The 20,416-nt window shown below is 50.6% G+C and overlaps 1 protein-coding gene across 2 annotated transcripts in view; it reads right to left on the reverse strand.

Moving 5' to 3' along the window:
* Window positions 1–9,561: 9,561 nt before the first annotated feature.
* The window catches only part of LOC105527770 (DNA dC->dU-editing enzyme APOBEC-3F), a 12,349-nt gene continuing 1,494 nt past the window's right edge, over window positions 9,562–20,416 (reverse strand). Inside the window, exons 2-7 of one of the 2 annotated variants that reach the window (XM_011964207.1) lie at window positions 19,796–19,949; window positions 17,679–17,958; window positions 17,358–17,472; window positions 13,305–13,461; window positions 10,521–10,800; window positions 9,562–10,297 (exon numbers count right to left, since the gene is read on the reverse strand). In XM_011964207.1, coding sequence (XP_011819597.1) covers window positions 10,179–10,297; window positions 10,521–10,800; window positions 13,305–13,461; window positions 17,358–17,472; window positions 17,679–17,958; window positions 19,796–19,949 — 1,105 coding nt within the window. In that variant the 3' untranslated portion in view covers window positions 9,562–10,178. Of the gene's footprint in view, window positions 10,298–10,520; window positions 10,801–13,304; window positions 13,462–17,357; window positions 17,473–17,678; window positions 17,959–18,475; window positions 18,814–19,795; window positions 19,950–20,416 lie in introns of those variants that run through there. The other variant, XM_011964208.1, reaches the window with a different exon arrangement.

Below are 20,416 nucleotides of genomic sequence, written 5' to 3' on the forward strand. Positions count from 1 at the left end.
GATCCACCTATAACCTCAGGTCCTCAGACCAACCAGCCCAAGGAACATCTCACCAATTTCAAATCAGGTAAGCGTTCTTTTCACTCTTTTCCAGCCTCTCTCCCTACCCTACAATCTTCCTCTCTCACTACCCTTCAATCTCCCTGTCTTTCCAATTCCAGTTCTTTTTCTTCTCTAGTAGAGACAAGGAGACACATTTTATCCATGGACCCAAAACTCTGGTGCCCGTCAGGGACTCAAGAAGACAAGTCTTCCCTTGGTGTTTAATCACTGCAGGGACACCTGCCTGATTATTCACCCACACTCCATTGGTGTCTGATCACCACGGGGACACCTCCCTTGGTCATTCACCCACCTTCACTTGGTGGCCAGTCAATTGCAGGGATGCCTGCTTTGGCTGCTCACCTACATTGCAGTGCAGGGCTGCTCACTAGCCCCCTTTCTCCGTGTTTGTACCCTCTCTTTGCTCTGAGCTTGCCTCCTTCACTATAAGCAACCTTACACCCTCCATTCCTCCTTCTTCTCCCTTAGCCTGTGTTCTCAAAAACTTAAAACCTCTTCAACTCACACCTGACATAAAACCTCAGCATCTTATTTTCTTCTGCAGCACTGCTCAGCCCCAATACAAACTCAACAACGATTCAAAACAGCCAGAAAACGGCACTTTCGATTTCTCCTTCCTACAATATCTAGAACATTCTTGTCCTAAAATGGGCAAATGGTCTGAGGTGTCTGACGTCCAGGCATTCTTTTACACATCAGTCCCTTCCTAATCTCTGCTCCTGATGAGACTCATCCCAAATCTTCTTTGTCTCCTGTCTGTTCCTTCAGTCTCCACCCCAAGCTCTGATTCATTCAAATCCTCCTTTTGCACGGACTCATCTGACCTCTTCCCTTCTCCTCGGTCTGCTCCTCGCCAGGCTGAGCCAGGTCCCAACTCTTCTTCAGCCTCTGCTCCCCCACCCTATAATCCTTCTACCACTTCCCCTCCTCACACCTGGTCTGGCCTACAGTTTCATTCCACAACTAGCCCTTCCCCACCTGCCCAACAGTTTCCTCTTAGAGAGGTGGTTGGAGCTGAAGGCATAGCCAAGGTTAATGCTCCATTTTCTTTACCCAACCTCTCCCAAATCGGTTAGCATTTAGGCGCTTTTTCATCAAATATGAAAAGCCAGCCCAGTCCATGGCCCATTTGGCGATAACTCTTAGATGCTTTACCGCCATAGATCCAGAGGGGCCAGAAGGCTATTGTGTTCTCAATACGCATTTTGTTACCCAACCCATTCCTGACATTAGAAAAAGCTCCAAAAATTGGATTCTGGCCCTCAATCCCACAACAGGACTTAATTAACCTCATCTTTGAGGTGTGCAATAATAGAGAAGAGTTGCAATTACTTGCCTCTGCTGTGAGAGAAACCCCAGTCACATCTCCAGCACACAAGGACTTCAGAACACCTAAACCACAGAGGCCAGGCGTTCCTCCAGGACCGCCTTCTCCAGGATCTTGCTTCAAGTGCCAGAAATCTGGCCACTGGGGCAAGGAATGCCCAAAGCCCAGGATTCCTCCTAAGCCATGCCCCACCTGTGCAGGACCCCACTGGAAATCGGACTGTCCAACTCACCCAGCAGACAGTCCCAGAGCCCCTGGAACTCTGGCCCAAGGTTCTCTGACTGACTCCTTCCCAGATCTTCTCGGCTTAGCAGCTGAAGACTGACACTGTCTGATTGCCTCGGAAGCCTTCTGGACCATCATGGATGCTTTGGGTAACTCTTACAGTGGAGGGTAAGTCTGTCCCCTTCTTAATCAATATGGAAGCTACCCACTCCACATTACCTTCTTTTCAAAGGCCTGTTTCCCTTGCCTCCATAACTGTTGTGGGTATTGATGGCCAGGCCTCTAACCTCTTAAAACTCCCCAACTCTGGCACCAACTTGGACAACATTCTTTTATGCAGTCTTTTTTAGTTATCCCCACCTGCTCCCACATTAGCTCTCCCTGACTCATCCCAACCATTTCCATTACACATAGCCTGAAGTGAAGGGCTGTGCAGTCAGCTCCCTTATTAGGTCAAGACACTTTAACCAAATTATATGCTTCCCTGACTACTCCTGGGCTCCAGCCACACCTCATTGCCACCCTTTTCCCCAGTTCAAAGCCTCCTTCGCATCCTCCCCTTGTGTCTTCCTACCTTAATCCACAAGTATGGGACACCTCTCCTCCCTCCTTGGCAAATGATCATGCACTCCTTACCTTCCCATTAAAACCTAATCACCCTTACCCTGCTCAATGCCAATATCCCATCCCACAGTAGGCTTTAAAAAGGATTAAAGCCTGTTATCACTCACCTATTACAGCCATGGCCTTTTAAAGTCTAAAAACTCTCCTTACAATTCTCCCATTTTACCTGTCCAAAAATTGGACAAGCCTTATAGGCTAGTTCAGGATCTGTGCCTTATCAACTAAATTGTCTTGCCTATCCACCCCATGGTGCCAAACTCATATACTCTCCTCTCCTCAATACCTCCCTCCACAACCCATTATTCGGTCCTGGATCTCAAACACGCTTTCTTTACTATTCCTTTGCATGCTTCATCCCAGCCCCTCTTTGCTTTCACCTGGACTGACCCTGACACCCATCAGTCCCAGCAGCTTACCTGGGCTGTGCTGCCACAAGGTTTCAGGGACAGCCCTCATTACTTCAGCCAGGCCCTTTCTCATGATTTACTTTCTTTCCACCCCTCTGCTTCCCACCTTATTCAATACATTGGTGATCTTTTACTTTGTAGTCCCTCCTTTGAGTTTTCTCAACAAGATACCTTCCTGCTCCTTCAACATTTATTCTCCAGAGGATATCGGGTATCCCCCTCCAAAGCTCAAATTTCTTCCGCATCCTTTACCTACCTCGGCATAATTCTTCATGAAAACATGTGTGTTCTCCCTGCCGATCGTGTCTGGCTAATCTCTCAAACCCCAACCCCTTCTACAAAACAACAGCTTCTTTCCTTCCTAGGCATGGTTGGATACTTTCACCTTTGGATACCTGGTTTTGCCATCCTAACAAAACCATCATATAAACTCATAAAGAGAAACCTCGCTGACCCCATAGATCCTAAATCCTTTCCCCACTCCTCTTTCTGTTCCTTGAAGACAGCTTTAGAGACTGCTCCCACATTAGCTCTCCCTGACTCATCCCAACCATTTCCATTACACATAGCCTGAAGTGAAGGGCTGTGCAGTCAGAATTCTTACACAAGGACCGGGATTCTTACACAAAGCTACCGTACCCTGTAGCCTTTTTGTCCAAACAACTTGACTTTACTGTTTTAGGCTGGCCATCATGTCTCTGTGCAGTGGCTAGGCTGCCTTAACACTTTTAGAGGCCCTCAAAATCACAAACTATGCTCAACTCATTCTCTACAGTTCTCATAACTTACGAAATCTATTTTCTTCCTCATGCCTGATGCATATACTTTCTGCTTCCCGGCTCCTTCAGCTGTACTCACTCTTTGTTGCGTCTCTGAAAATTACCATTGTTCCTGGCCTGGACTTCAATCTGGCCTCCCACATTATTCCTGATACCACACTTAACACCCATGACTGTATCTCTCTGATATACCTGGCATTCACTCCATTTCCCCATATTTCCTTCTTTCCCATTCCTCACCCTGATCACACTTGGTTTATTGATGGCAGTTCCACCAGGCCTAATCACCACTCACTAGCAAAGGCAGGCTATGCTATAGTATCTTCCATATCTATCCTTGAGGCTACCACTCTGTCCTGCTCCACTACCTCTCAGCAAGCCAAACTCATTGCCTTAACTCAGGCCCTCACTCTTGCAAAGGGACTACACATCAATATTTATACTGACTCTAAATATGCCTTCCATATCCTGCACCTCCATGCTGTTATATGGGCAGAAAGAGGTTTCCTCACTACGCAAGGGTCCTCCATCATCAATGCCTCCTTAATAAAAACTCTTCTTAAAGCCACTTTACTTCCAAAGGAAGCTGGAGTCATTCACTGCAAGGGCCATCAAAAGGCATCAGATCCCATTGCTCAGGGCAACGCTAAAGAAGCAGCTAGAGTTCCAACTTCTGTCCCTCATGGCCAGTTTTTCTCCTTCTCATCAGTCACTCCCACCTACTTGCCCACTGAAACTTCCACCTATCAATCTCTTCCCACACAAGGCAAATGGTTCTTGGACTAAGGAAAATATCTCCTTCCAGCCTCACAGGCCCATTCTATTCTGTCATCATTTCGTAACTTCTTCCATGTAGGTTACAAGTCGCTACCCCACCTCTTAGAACCTCTCATTTCCTTTCCATCGTGGAAATCTATCCTCAAGGAAATCACTTCTCAGTGTTCCATCTGCTATTCCATTACTCCTCAGGGATTGTTCAGGCCCCCTCCCTTCCCTACACATCAAGCTCCAGGATTTGCCCCTGCCCAGGACTGGTAAATTGACTTTACTCACATGCCCCAAGTCAGAAAACTAAAATACCTCTTGGTCTGGATAGACACTTTCACTGAATGGGTAGAGGCCTTTCCCACAGGGTCTGAGAAGGCCACCGTGATCATTTCTTCCCTTCTGTTAGACAGAATTTCTCGGTTTGGCCTTCCCACCTCTATACAGTCTGGTAATGGACCGGACTTTATTAGTCAAATCACCCAAGTGGTTTCTCAGGCTCTTGGTATTTAGTGGCTCCTGGTTTTACCTCAAATCACCACCCTTAAGTCTCTCTTGAAGTGGATAGAAGATCTTCAGGGGCAAGGTACCCTCCAATACTTTCACCCTGATGAAGTCCTATTCTTTACTTTTATACTTACTCTTATTCTGGTTCCCATTCTTATGCCACCCTCTACCTCTCCCCAGCTATCTCCACCACACCATCAATATCACTCTCTCCTAGCCGTTTCTAATCCTTCTTTAACGAACAATTGCTGGCTTTGCATTTCTCTTTCCTCCAAAATCACAGAGGTATTGACTTACTCACTGCTAAAAAAAGAAGACTGTATATTTTTAAATGAAGAGTGTTGTTTTTACCTGAATCAATCCAGCCAGGTATATGACAACATAAAAAAACTCAAGGATAGAGCCCCAAAACTCACCAACCAAGCAACTAATTACGTTGAACCCCCTTGGACACTGTCTAATTGGATGTAGTCCCAATTCTTAGTACTTTAATACCTATTTTTCTGGCCAGGTTTGGTGACTCACGTCTGTAATCCCAGCACTTTGGTGCCGAGACCAGCTCAGTCGGGGAGACCCTAACCCAGCAGCACTAGAGGAATTAAAGACACAGACACAGAAATATAGAGGTGTGAAGTGGGAAATCAGGGATCTCACAGCCTTTAGAGCTGAGAGCCCTGAACAGATATTTGCTCACATATTTATTAACAGTAAACCAGTTATTAGCATTGTTTCTATAGACATTAAATTAACTAAAAGTATCCCTTATGAGAAATGAATGGATGGCCCGAATTAAAGAAATAGGTTGGGCTAGTTAACTGCAGCAGGAACATGCCCTCAAGGCACAGATCCCTCATGCCATTGTTTGTGGCTTAAGAATGCCTTTAAGCTGTTTTCCGCCCTGGGCGGGCCAGGTGTTCCCTGCCCTCATTCCCGTAAACCCACAACCTTCCAGCATGGGCGTTGGGACCATTACGAACATATTACAGTGCTGCAGATATTTTGTTTGGGGCCAGTTTATGGCCAGATTTTGGGGGGCTTGCTCCCTACACTTTGGGAGGCCGAGGTGGACGGATCACAAGGTCAGGAGATTGAGACCATCTGGCTAACATGCTGAAAACCCGTCTCTACTAAAAATACAAAAAAATTAGCCAGGTGTGGTGGCGGGCACCTGTAGTCCCAGCTACTTGGGAGGCTGAGGCAGGAGAATCACCTGGACCAAGGAGGCGGAGATTGCAGTAAGCCGAGATTGTGCCACTGCACTCCAGCCTGGGCAACAGAGTGAGACTCCGTCTCAAAAAAAAAAAAAACTATTTTTCTCCTTATTTTATTCGGACCTTGTGTCTTCCATTTAATTTCTCAATTCATACAAAACCACATCCAGACCATCACCAATAATTCTATACAACAAATGCTCCGTCTAACAACCCCACAATATCACTCCTTACCCCAAAATTTCTTCAGTTTAATGTCTCCCACCATAGGTTCCCACGCTGCCCTAATCCTGCTCGAAGTAGCCCTAAGAAACATCGCCCATTATCTCTCTATACCACCCCCAAAAATTTTCACCACCCCAACACTGCAGCACTATTTTGTTTTGTTTTTCTTATTAATATAAGTAGACAGGAATGTCAGGCTTCTGGCCCAAGCTAAGCCATTTCCTGTGACCTGCACGTTTACATCCAGATGGCCTGAAGCAACTGAAGATCCACAAAAGAAATGAAAATAGCTTTAACTGATGACATTCCACCACTGTGATTTGTTCCTGCCCCACCCTAACTAATACAATATAGTCTCCCCTGCCCTTAAGAATGTACTTTGTAATATTCTCCCCCACCCTTAAGAATGTACTTTGTACACCTAGCCCAAACCTATAAGAACTAATGATAATCCCACCACCCTTTGCTGACTTCTTTTTCAGACTCAGCCCACCTGCACCCAGGTGAAATAAACAGCCCTGTAGCTCACACAAAACCTGTTGGTGGTCTCTTCACATGGACGTGCGTGACACTGACCTCAAGTGATCTGCCCGCCTCAGCCTCCCAAAGTGCTAGGATTACAGGCGTGAGCCACCAGGCCCAGCTGAAATGATTAATTTAAATGAGACCTCTAGTGTGGGCACAAATTAACTTGGCTGGGGTCCATAAAGGGGGTTGACCAGGTGTCATGGCTCATGCCTTTAATCCCAGCACTTTGGGAGGCCAATGTGGGCAGTCAGGATTTTGAGACCAGCCTGGCCTCAAGTGTACATGGTGATGTAGCAGGAATGGATGCAGACAAAACCTCTCAGACACCGGTTTTAGGAAGGAAGAGGCTTTAATCAGCTGGGAGCATTGACAGACTTGCATCTTAAGATCCAAGCTCCCTGAAGAAGTCTCTGGCCCTTTTAATGGCTTACAATTCTAAGGGGTCCACGTGAAAGGGTTGTGATAGATTGTGCAAGTGTGGGCTATGTGACTGGGGGCTACATGCATCAGCAGTCGGGGCTAGCAGAACAGAACAGAGAGTTTCACAATGCTTCTTCATATGGTCAGGTCAGGAGTTGATCTTTAACTACCAGGCCCAGGTAGCAGTGCCAAACAGTCTGGCCATTGATCTTACTTCTGCTTCTTTCTAACTTTTTGCTTCCTTCTGAAACAGGAGACAATGAGAGAGGTGGTCTCCTTCCTCAGTGAAACCTCATCTCTACTTAAAAATAGAAACATTAGCAGAGAGTGGTTCTGGGCATCTGTAATCCCAGCTACTCAGGAGGCTGAGGTAGGACAATTGCCTGAACCCAGGAGGGAGACGTTGCAGTGAGCAGTGATCCTGCCATTGCACTTCAGCCTGGGAAACAGAGTGAAACTCCATCTCAAAAAAACAAGAGGTTGTGTATGGTGGCTCATATCTGTAATCCCAGCACTTTGGGAGGCTGAGGAGGGTGGATCACCTGAGCTCACGAGTTCAAGACCAGCCTGAACAACATGGAGAAACTCCATCTCTACTAAAACTACAAAATTAGCTGGGCGTGGTGGCACACGCCTGTAGTCCCAACTACTCAGGAGACTGAGGCAGGAGAATCACTTGAACTTGGAAGGCAGAGGTTGCAGTGAGCTGAGATTGTGCCATTGCACTCCAGCCTGGACAACAAAAGCAAAATTCTGTCTCAAAAAAAGAAGAAAAAAAAAAGTTGATATTTGGAGGCAAAGACCCCACAGGTGCAGGTGCATGCAGGAAAGGCCACAGAGGACACAGTTGGAAGACTCCCTGCCAGCCAGGAGGAGCGGCCTCCAAGCAAACAACCCCACCCACCCCTCGAACTTGGACCTGCAGCCTCCAGATCTGCGAGAAAATAAATGTCTGCCGTGTGGACACCTGGTCCAGGGCATCTTCTATGGAGGCCACAGCATGAAGGGGTCATTTTTATACAGTCTCATTCTCTAATAACTTACATCTGCTTTGAAAATGTCAAGTCAAATTTAAAGTGTGGAGAAGAGCCTCTAAGTCTCACTTTTCATTTGCAAGGAAAGAATTGTAATTTGGGACATACACGCAGTCCAGGTGGTGTTCACCATGACGGGAGAACAGAGACGGCAATAGGTTTTATAAAAAGGAGAAATGGGCTAGGCACTGTGGCTCACACCAGCAATCCCAGCAATTTGGGAGGCCAAGGAGGGCAGATCACCTGAGGCCAGGATTTTAAGACCAGCCTAAGCTGCGCCCGGTGGCTCACGCCTATAATCCCAGCACTTTGGGTGTCCGAGATGGCTGGATCACGAGGTCAGGAGTTCAAGACCAGCCTGGCCAAGATGCTGAAACCCCATCTCTATTAAAAACACAAAAAATTAGCCAGGCATGGTGGCACGTGCATGTAATCCCAGTTACTTGGGAGGCTGAGGCAGGAGAATAGCTTGAACCTGGGCGACAGAGGTTACAGCGAGCCGAGATCACACCATTGCACCCCAGCCTGGGGAACAGAGCAAGACTCTGTTTCAAAAAATAAAATAAAAATAAGACCAGCCTGGGCAACATGATGAAATCCGTTTTTATGAAAAATACAAAAATTAGCCCGGCATGGTGGTGCACGCCTGTAATCCCAGCTACTCGGGAGGCTGAAACAGGAGAATCACTTGAACAAGGGAGGAGGAGGTTGCAGTGAGCCAAGACTGGGCCATTGCCCTTCAGCCTGGGCAACAAGGCAAGACGTTTCAAAAAAAAAGGAGAAATGTTCTCTTGCCCTTTGGGAAAGCCCATGGACACTAGGAAGGGTTGGGAGCTGGGAGGTTCTGTTGTTGAGTCGCTGCTTTTGGAGCAAGGAATCCAAGACTTACAGCCATTTATCACAGAAGCTGTGGATAAAGCTGGTTTCAGGGTACAACGCATAGTTTCAGGAGTCAGGCTTGCAGAGAAGTCCATTTTGGGAGCAATGGTGTGTGGCCTGACTGCTTTTCCTCCCGGGCTCCTGGCCTCTGTTTTAGCTGGGTAGAACATGAATGACCCAATTCGTAGGATGAAATTTACAAAAGATGTTTCTCAAAACTTCTGGTATTCAATTTACATATATTCATACTCATTTAGGTTGAGTTTATTTATGAATTTATTTTCAGGCAGGGTCTCAATCTGCCATGCAGACCGGAGTTCAGTGGCGTGATCTCAGTTCCCTGCAGCCCCCATCTCCCCAGCTCAAGCAATCTTCCCACTTCAGCCTCCCAAGTAGCTTAAACTAAAGGTGCATGCAACCACACCAGGCTTTTTATTTATTTATTTATTTATTTATTTATTTATTTATTGTAGAGATGGGGCTTTGTCCTGTGGCCCAGGCTGGTCTCGAACTCCTGGGCTCAAGGGATTCTCCCACCTCTGCCTCCCAAATTGCTGGGGGATTACAGGTTTAATAAGATTTGTTTATGTGGCCGGGCGGGGTTGCTTACGCCTGTAATCCCAGCACTTTGGGAGGCCGAGATGAGCGGATCACCTGAGGTCAGGAGTTCAAGACCAGCCTGGCCAACATGGTGAAACCCAGTTACTACTAAAAATACAAAAAAAAAAAAAAATTAGCTGGGCATGGTGGCAGGCATCTGTAATCCCAGCTATTTGGGAGGCTGAGGCAGGAGAATCGCTTGAACCTGGTAGGCGGAGTTTGCAGTGAGCCAACATCAAGCCATTGTACTCCAGTCTGGGCGACAGAGCAACACTCTGTCTCAAAAAAAAAAGGTTGGTTATGCTGGGGAGATGGGAAAAGGCAGGTTAGGGGCACACAGGCTCAGGGAATGGGGTCTTGGTGGGTGGATGGGTAGCCATGGAGGCAGAAAGGGGCCTCTGAAGGAAGAGCCTGGGAGAGCGGGGAGGAAGCGGTGAGGCAGGGGAGCACTGTGGAATGGCCCTGAGGGCAGGAGGGGCTCAGGATGACCAGGCAAAAGCAGAGCTGGTCCAGGGTGGAGGGGAGGCCCCCGCAGCATGAGCAGGAGGCTAGAGGAGACAGACCATGAGGCCCAGGGAGACCCCTCACTCAAGAATCTCCTGCAGTTTGCTGTCCAGGAATAGAAAGTTGTATTTTAGTCCCTTCCAAGGCTTGAACGGCTCATCACCATTGTACACAAAGTTTTCCCAACAATATTTAAAATCTGAGAAAAAACAAGGAGAAAGCCGTGAGGGCCCAGCAGGCCTCTCTCCAGGCCCTGGGCCTTCCCCTCCCAGGCCAGGTTTCCTGGCTGCCAGTTACAATGGACGCTGGCCCCATCCCTGCAGGCTTCCCGGGGACACCGCCCCGCCCCACGGCATTGCAGCCCCACCTGTCCCTCATGCTGTCCCTCCCGCACCTGCTCTCCTCAGCCCCCCACATCTCACCTTCGTAGCCCATGATCTCCACGGAGGCCCCTTCCTCACTCAGGCTGCGGAGCCCCTGCTGGTAATCTGTATCCCAGAAGTAGTAGAGGCGGGCGGCGAAGATGGCGAGCTTCACATTACTGTGCCTGGCCAGGAACTCGGCCACCTCCCCTGCACAATCTAGGCAAGGGCTCCAAGATGTGTACCAGGTGACCTGGTAGTTTGTGTTAGGAGACAGTATGTCCTCGCAGAACCAAGAGAGGAAGCACCTTTCTGCATGACAATGGGTCTCAGGATCAACCTGGGGAAGGAGGAGGAGGAGGTCATGGGGAGCTCAGACCAGGAGCAGGAGGAGTGCAGGGGTGGGGCAATGGGAGCAGAGGGCAGGCCTGGGGCCCCAGGGCGTTTCCTTATTTATTTATTTTTGGGACATGGTCCCTCTCTATTGCCCAGGCTGGGGTGCAGTGGTGCGATCTGGGCTGACTGTAGCCTTCACCTCCCAGGCTCGAGGAATCTTCCCACCTCAGCCTCCTGATTAACTGGGACTGCAGGTGTGTGCCGCCACGCCTGTCTAATCTTTTTGTAATTTTTGCAGAGACAGGATTTCACTATGTTGCCCAGGCTGATCTTGAACTCTTGGGCTCAGGCCGTCCTCCTGCCTCACCCTCCCAAAGCTCTGGGACTATGAGCGTAAACCACATGCACGGCCTTATTTTCTTTACTTTTCATTTTTCTGGGTACATAGTAGGCCCTAGGGCTTTTTATTCATAGAATTTCCCTTCTTCCATCCTTGTCCTTCCTTTTTCTTTTTTCTTCTTCTTTTTTTTCTTTTTTCGATACGGAGTCTTGCTCTGTCGCCCAGGCTGGAGTGCAGTGGCGCAATCTCCACTCACTGCAAGCTCCACTTCCCGGGTTCACGCCATTCTCCTGCCTCAGCCTCCCAAGGAGCTGGGACTACAGGCGCCTGCCACCACGCCCGGCTAATTTTTTGTATTTTTAGTAGAGACAGGGTTTCACTGACTTATCGAGCATGGTCTCACTCTCCTGATCTCGTGATCCACATGCCTCAGCCTCCCAAAGTGCTGAGATTACAGGCGTGAGCCACCACACCCGGCCCTTCCTCTCTATTTTTTTGAGAGATGGAGTCTTGCTGTCACCCAGGCTGGAGTGCAGTGGCAAGATCTCGGCTTACTGAAACCTCTGCCTCCCAGGTTCAAGCCATTCTCCTGCCTCAGCCTCCCGAGTAGCTGGGACTACGGGGGCGCACCCCCACGCCTGGATACTTTTTGTAGTTTTAGTAGAGATGGGGTTTCACCATATTAGCCAGGCTGGTCTCAAACTCCTGACCTCATGATCCTGCCACCTCAGCCTCCCAAAGTGCTGGGATTACAGGCGTAAGCCCCCACGCTCGGCCCCTTCCTTCTTTATTTTATTGAGTCTTTCCCTGTCTCGTCACAGGTCATGTGTGATTTCTGGCATCCTGTTCCCCAGGCATCCTCAGCCCCTGCTGTGGCCTGGCCCTATGGGGGTCTTCCTTGTTCCCTGTCTGCCTTCTGCTACGCAGGTCATTGGACCAGCATCGCCCATGGAGTTGAAGGTTGGCTAAAGGGGCTACTGAGCACTTGAAATGGGGCTCTGATTAGAAACGTTGGCCTGTGAACAATACACAGCTCATTTCAAAATCTCATTGTGAGAACAGACAAACTTTAACTCTCTCATGAGGCATTTTATATTAAGTATATGTTGAAATCATATGTGAGATAATTGAGCTAATGCAGACATTAAAATGTCTTCCACCAGTTCTTGCCGCCTTTTTAGCGTGTGGGGACTTCACTTGTGCTTCACTCCTGAGTCCTGGGCGTTTCCGAGGCCAGCACTGCTGTAGGCCAGGCCTGCCCAGAACACAGACGGCTCCCTCCCCGAACACACTCTGAAAAGTCTCCTGCCTGGGCAGAGGGGGCTGCAGGGGTGGGTGGAACATGACAGGGTGGGTGGGAGGTCAGTGGCCCCTGTGGGGGCAGCACGGTGAGGAGCAAGGGTTCACCATCCTGTGATGATGTGTCCTTGACATCGAGGAATCAGGGCAGTGGCGGGGGCGGCCCCACCAGCCCAGCAGTGACTGGCCCAGACACAGTGCTGGATACCACAGCCCCCGCTTCCCACAGCTGCTGTTTCCCGAGGACTGCCGGACGCACAGCTCCATGACAAGATTTTGGGAAAGTAAGTCAAGAGTGAGGGTGCTGGGCTCTAAGCAAGGCCTTTTGGGAAGAGGCAAATCCCCTCCACCATCCGATCCCAGGAGAGTCAGGGAGGAAGATCTGGGCCACGGACTTAAAAATGTGGGAGAAGGTTGGGCGCAGTAGCTCATGCCTGTAATCCTAGCACTTTGGGAGGCCGAGGGGGGGCGGATCCTGTGAGGTCAGGAGTTCGAAACCAGCCTGGCCACTGTGGTGAAACCCCGTCTCTACTAAAAATAGAATAAAAATTAGCCGGGTGCGGTGGCGGGCACCTGTAATCCCAGCTACTCAGGAGGCTGAGGCAGGAGAATCGCTTGAACCCAAGAGGCAGAGGTTGCAGTGAGCCAAGATCGCACCATTGCACTCCAGCCTGGGCAATTAAGCGAGACTGTCTCAAAAAAAAAAAAAAAGGAAGAAAGAAAAAGGAAAAGAAAAAGAAGAAGAAAAAAAGAAATGTAAAAGGAAAGTACACACAGGAGAGCCCGCACCGGGCACGTCACTTCTTGTGTTTTCTGCATTCCCAGCTACTTAGCTCCTATTTGGGGTGTAACTAGGACTTTGGTGCTACCTGGTTTCGGAAGACGCCCCTCTTCCAGGAGACAGTTGAGCAATGCTTTATAATTTCCACGGTGAAGCACAGCCAGGTTTCGTTCCGACCATAGGCTTTCCGTAGGTTTTTAAAGTGGAAGTAGAATGTGTGTGGATACATTGTCTCCATTGGGTTTCTGAAGGCACAAGACAGAAACCCCAATGCAGAGACTCCCCCTCCCCCGCCCGGAGTCCTGGGGGCTGATGCCTGCTGAACATCACTCCCTGGACGGCCCTGGGCTCTGGGCCTCCCCCATCCCTCCAGAGCCCTGAGAATGTCTGCTGCTTTCCCAGGTAGGAAGACTGGGACAGAGAAAGAGGAAGGGATACTGGCAGGGGCAGCAGGGCCAGAGTGACCTATCCCAGCTGGAACCCCAGCTCTGGGGCTACCAATGGACACCTTTAACCTCCGAGTTTTTCTGCCACACATCTCCCAACCCATTAGGAAAATGCAACAGACAATGAAACTCTCCAACCTCAAATAGTTGCTTGAACATTTCAGCTCAATTCCTTCCTCACATTTCACCTGTCCGATGATGATGATTATTTTTACATTGGGATCACACCAAATACTCTCTTTTTTTTTTTTTTTTTTTTTGAGACGGAATCTTGCTAGCATCCAGGATGGAGTGCAGTGGCGCGATCTTGGCTCACTGCAACCTGCACCTCCCAGGTTGAAGTGATTCTCCTGCCTCAGCTTCCTGAGTAGCTGGGATTACAGGCTTGTGTCACCATGCCTGGCTGATTTTTGTATTTTTATTTATTTATTTTTATACGGGGTCTCACTCTTTCACCAGGCTGGAAAGGAGTGGTGCAATCTCGGCTCACTGCAACCTCTGCCTCCTGGTGTCAAGCGATTCTCCTGCCTCAGCCTCCCAAGTAGCTGGGACTACAGGCACATGCCACCACGCCCAGCTAACTTTTTGTATTTTTAGTAGAGACAGGGTTTTACCATGTTAGCCAGGATGGTCTTGAACTGCTGACCTTGTGATCTGCCCACCTCGGCCTCCCAAAGTGCTGGAATTACAAGCGTGAGCCACCGTGCTCAGCACTAGTTTTTGTATGTTTAGTAGCGATCGGTTTTCATCATGTTGGCCAGGCTGGTCTTGAACTCCTGACCTCGTGATCTGCCCACCTCAGCCTCCCAAAGTTCTGGGATGACAGGCGTGAGCCACTGTGCCCGGCAGGCCCAGATCACTCTCGTAAGTGCTGCATATGTCTGAGCTCATGGCACATGCCTGAGGCCTGCAGGGGCCCTCCCTATTTTACAGAAGTGCCAGAGGCACAGAGAGGTAGGTAACCTGCCCAGGCCACAGAGCTGGGGATGGATGGAGCTGGGGCCCCTTTCCATGCCAGCCCCGTCCAGCCTCTGCATCACAGGCCCTGTAGCAGGGAGCTGTTGGGAACCAGGCTCTCTTCTTACTAAACTTTAAAATAAGAGCATTACTCCTGATCATCATAGTTTTTCCTACATTCCAGGTTACATGTGTCATTCTAAAAGGTGAATGGTGCTTACGGAGGAGGAACGTGGGTCTGAGGTCACGTGCATCCTCCTCTGCTCATACTGGAGGCATCTTTGGAAGAAATGGCTTATTTTCTGGTGCGGAGACCATTCCCTCCCCCACACCCTCTCCTAAGACTTTGTGTTGAAACAAAGTAAATCTTACAGAAATTTCATCAAAGTGCTGAGAACAAAATGCCTGATTGCTCCAATCATCCTTTGGTTCAATTCTCCCAGTTCCTGAGCTCAGGAATGGTGGGAAGCACACAGAGGGAGCACCAGCCCCGTGGTTACTCTCTGGGGAGAGTCTCAGCAGGGGGCCTGGGCTGGGGCAGGTGGGGGAGGCGGCCCATTCAGAAGCTGCAGATGGGTGACCACATAGCAGGGCAAAGAGCATGGCTGGGAGTGGGAGAAAAAGAGGAAGCGGACGGGAGAGAGCCTAGGGCTGGGGCTGGGGCAGGGGGAGGCCAGGGCTGAGGCCCAGCAGGGCCACCAGGCAGGAAGGGGCAGCAGAGGCCCTGCGGGCAGAGCGGACAGTGGTCCCTGATCCGGGGCTTCATGTGCAGCCTCCTTGGCAGGCTTGTCCTGGCCCTGATGTTAGTCTTGGGCTTGGGTTCTATTTCTATCTTCCAGGGCCCTTGTTCCAGGAGGCACCTGCGCTGTGAGTGACCTCCCAGGCCCATCTGAGTGCAGGCCTCACTTCAGGCTGCTTTCTCACCTGGATGGGAGGACCGCCGGAGGGACCCCTGGATCCTGCCCTCAGGAATCATCCCAGGGACGCCCCCCACCCAGCAGCTATGTGGTAGGGAGGGAGAGTGAGGGGCAGGTGTCTGCCTCCCCCCATGCCCTCATACTCAGAGGCCACCATTGGAGGGAGGAATAGCTGGTAGGGGGGCCCTCAGATGTCCCCCCAGGATGCCACGTGTGCTCCCACACTGAGCTCCTTCCTTCCACATCTCCTGCCTAGAGTTATTCCCTGGCTGGCTGAGCTCTTGTCTATATATCATGAAAGGGCAGAGCCTGGTGTCCCCGGCCACCCTGTCTTGCAGTTTGCTCTTCCGTTCTAAGACCGAGGTGCTTAGTTCCCGTCTCTCCCAAGGGCCTTGGATAATCTCTTTCTATGGCCTCTCTGGTCCCTGGTTGCCTTTTTCTATTGTGCTTCCTGGAAAGTTCCTGGCATCTCAAGCCTCCCATTATCCAAGCCTACTCTTTTGTAAAATCTCACTCAACACCTGGTCAACATTGCAAAATCCCATCTCTACTAAAGATACAAATATTAGCCAGTGTGGTGACATGTGCCTGTAATCCCAGGTACTTGGGAGGTTGAGACAAGAGAATTGCTAGAACCTGGGAAGCAGAGGTTGCAGTGAGCCGAGATCGCACCACAGCACTCCAGCCTGGGCGACTGAGGGAGAGGCTGTCTCAAAAAAAAAAAAAAAAAATTATTCACATGGGACCTTGATCACTGAGTGTTTGACTCTTTCTGCATCTCCATCCTGTGGGGGGGATTTGAGAAGTGACAGGTGTGAGTAGGAGGCGGGGCTGGGTGCTGTTGGGTGGGGAAGCCATGAGGTGCAGCCCAGGGTGCAGCAAAGTCTGGAGGGAGGTGCTGTGAGGGTCAGGGCAGGACTCCTGGGAGACAGACACACAGAACAGGGATCCCTGCACACACCACCCAAGCTTGACCCAAAGCCCCCCTGGGTCATTGTCATGGACTAAATTGTATCTTCCCAACATTGATATGTTGAAGTCCTCATCCCCACCTCCTCACAGGATAACTGTATTTGGAGACAGGTCCATTAAAGTGGTGATTAAATTAACTCATGGTCCTTAGGGCGGACCCTAATCCTGTCTGACTGGGGACCATAAACAAGGAGGACATTTAGAGGCAGAGAGACCCTAGGGTTGCAGGTGCACAGAGGAACGGCCAGAGAGGATAGGGCCGGAAGGAACCCACTTCCAGCCAGGAAGAGCGGCAGCAGAGGACACAGCCCCACCCACCCCTCCACCCTGGACTTGCAGCCTCCAGGTCTGTGAGAAAATAAATGCCGGCCCTGTGGGCACCAGGCCCGGGCCATCTTCTATGGCAGCCGAAGCCTGAAGCTCTGTTTCCACGGAGGCAGCTCCTTCTCAGGGGCTCAGGTCAGCCTTGAAGGATGTTGCTCAAAGCTTCTGGCTGTCGGGCTTGTGAATATTCACGCCCACTTACGTCCAGTGTTATGACAACTTCGGTTATGCCAAGGAGATGCAAGGAGCCAGACTGGGGATCCCAGGCTGTGGGGAGGGCAGCCTCGGGGGTGGATGGAGGTCGCTCTGGAGGCCGAAGGGGCCTCTCACTCACAGGAGGGGCCCAGGAAAGCAGTGGGGAGGCAGGGAGGTGGAGGAAACACGAGGAGTTGGGGTGAGGGGGTGTAACTATGAGGGCAGGCAGGGGGCAGAAGGGAGGACAGGAGGGCCTGGCCAGGGGAGGCCTCAGGAGGATGAGCAGGAGGTGAGAGGAGAGAGACCATGAGACCAGAGGGAGACCCTCACCTGAGAATCTCCTTTAGCTTGCTGTGCAGGAATGCATAATTGTCATCGAATTTGTCCCAAGGCATGAATGACTGACCTTCATTGTACACAAAGTTTTCCCAGCAGTATGCAAATTCTGACATGAAGAGGTAGGAAGCAGTCAGGCTCTCCCCTGACCCTGGTCCTGCCCTCCCAGGCCTTGTCTCCTGGCTGTCAGTTGTGGTCAGCGCTGGCCCTGCCCCTGTAGGCTGCCCTGGGACACCCCCAGCCATGGCATTGCAGATCCATCCATCTCTCATGCTGTTCCACCCCCTCACACTCCCCGACCCCACCTCCTCTCACCTTCATCGTCCATGATCTTCACGCGAGCCCCTGCCTGACGCAGCCTGCAGAGCGCCCTGCGGTAATCTGTTTCCCAGTAGTAGTAGAGGCGGGCGGCGGAGATGGTCAGGGTGACATTAGGGTGCTCAGCTAGGAATTCGGCCACCTTCCCCACACAGTCCGGGCAGGGGGTCCAGGATACAAACCAGGTGATCTGGAAGCACTTGTAAGCAGGCAGCTGGTTGCCACAGAACCAAGAGAGGAAGCACATTTCTGCGTGGTACTGAGGCTCGAAATATACCTGGGAGAGGAGCAGGGGCAGGGGATGCTCTGAGAGGGGGAGCAGGAGGAGAGTAGGGTTGGGGCAGTGGGAGGAGGGGCCAGGATAGGAGTCCAGGGGATCTTGCCATTGAAGCTCCTTTCCTCCATCCCCCTAATTAGTTTGAGTGATTGTCTGCTCCAAAGCTCGTGTTCAGTGTTAATTGCTATGGTAATGGCCTTAAGAGGTGGCACTTACAAGCGGCTATGAGGCTGTGGGGACTGCACCTTTGTGGGTGCCACTGCTGTGGTTATTCAAGGGTGACTTTAGCCCCACTTTCTGTCTCTTGCCCTCTAGCTGGAGGGGCAGCGGGTCAGACTAAACTCCTGCTTCCTCTTGTCCCTGTGGCATGGAGCAGCAGTGACTCGACATCCCAGGCCACGCTGTCTAGAGCATTCCCGACCTTCTGGCAACAACCTTCACCCCCACGTGACTGTGCAGCTCGCAAGCCCTGGAAAGTCGCTGGTGCCTTAACAGTGAACTTCCCAGCATCCAGAACTCGAGCCAGCACATTTCTATTCATTGTGAATGTCCCCGTCTCAGTCCTGCTGTTGAAGCAACACAAGGTGCACCAAGACACGTGCTTCCCTTCGTTTGGAAGTTTTCCCAGCCCTCTTCACAGACTCGTGCGTGAACTCTGGCATCCATTCTCCCAGGCATCCATTCACCAGACATCCTCAGCCCCTGCTGTGGCCTGGCCCTCTGGGGTCGGCCTTGTTCCCTCCCTGCCATCTGCTGGGGAGGCCACTGGACCTGCGCTCTCCCATGTGGTGGGGGGCACTGGCCAAGGGGGTTACTGAGCACTTGAAATGGGGCTCTGATGAGAGACCTGGGAACCTGAAAAATACATCATACACTGCTCATTTCTCTTTTTGTTGTTGTTGAGACATAGTTTCACTCTTGTTGCCCAGGCTGGAGTGCAATGATGCAATCTCAACTCACCATAACCTCTGCCTCATGGGTTCAAGCGATTCTCCTGCCTCAGCCTCCCAAGTAGCTGGGATTACAGGCGACTGCCACCATGCTTGGCTAATTTTTTTGTATTTTTAGTAGAGACGGGATTTCACCATGTTGGCCATGCTGGTTTTCGAACATCTGACCTCAGGTGATCTACCGGCCTCGGCCTCCGAAAGTGCTGGGATACAGGCGCAAGCCACCCCCCAAACACGGCTTACACAGCTCATTTCAAAGACTCAGCATGACAAGAAAAAGAAACTTCATTATCTTGTCAAGAATTTTATGTTAAATAATGTTGAAGTAATGTCAGCTACATTGGATTAAATAAAATATTAAAATTAAGCCGGCACTGTGGCTCACACCTGTAATTCCAACACTTTGGGAGGCCGAGGCAGGTGGATCATCTGAGGTCTGGAGTTCAAGACCAACCTGGCCAACATGGTAAAATCAGGTCTCTATTAATAATACAAAAAAAAAAATTACCCACGCATGGTGGTGGGCACCTGTAATCCCAGCTACTCGGGAGTGTGAGGCGACAGAATTGCTTGAACCCAGGAGTCAGAGGTTGCAGTGGGCTGAGATTGCGTCATTGCACTCCAGCCTGAGCAACAAGAGAGAAACTCTGTCTCAAAAAAAAAAACAAAAAAAAAAAACCAAGGCCTTTTGTGCAGAGGCAAACCCCCTCCACGATCCGATCCCAGGACGGTCCAGCAGGAAGGTCAGGGCCACGGACTTGGAAAGTGTGGGAGAGAAGGGCGCCCTGGACAGCCCGCCCCTGGGCATTTCACTCCTCAGTGCCCATGGTTTGCTTTCCCAGCTGGCTTAGCTCCTGCCTGCAAAGTGATTGGAGTCCGGGTGGTACCTGGCCTCGAAAGATCTTTGCGCCCCAAGTAGGCATTGAGGGGCCCCTTGTTTTCACTTCGTAGCACAGCCAGACGGTATTCCGACGAGAAAGGATGGGTCTGTTATTAAAGTTGTAGAAGAATGTGCGTTGATACATTTGCTCCACTGTGTTTCTGAAGACACAAGAGAGAAACCAGCCAATGCAGAGAGCGCTCCCAGGAGCCCTCCGCGCTGATGTCCGCTAAACACAGCTCCCCTGACGGCTCTGGGCCTCCCCCATCCCTCCACAGCCCTGAGAATTTCTAATTCCTTCCCAGGCAGGAAGACCGGGGAGAGAGCAAGAAAAGGGGGTGCTGGCAGGGGCAGCAGGACCGGGGTGACCTCTTCCTGCTCAGGGCCCAGCTCTGGTCATTCCAGGGGTACATTCCCCACCCTCCCGGTATTTCTCCCACCCACTCTCCAACGCATTAGTAAAATGCAAAAGAGAATAAAGTTATTGGCTGGACATTATGGCTCATAACTGTAATCCCAGCCTTTTGGGAGGCCGAGGTGGGCCGATCATTGAGGTCAGGAGTCTGAGACCAGTCTCACCAACATGGTGAAACCCAGTCTCTACTAAAAACACAAAAATTAGCCAGGC

Source organism: Colobus angolensis, unplaced genomic scaffold, assembly GCF_000951035.1.
Source record: "Colobus angolensis palliatus isolate OR3802 unplaced genomic scaffold, Cang.pa_1.0 Scaffold65, whole genome shotgun sequence".
Lineage (NCBI taxonomy): Eukaryota > Metazoa > Chordata > Mammalia > Primates > Cercopithecidae > Colobus > Colobus angolensis.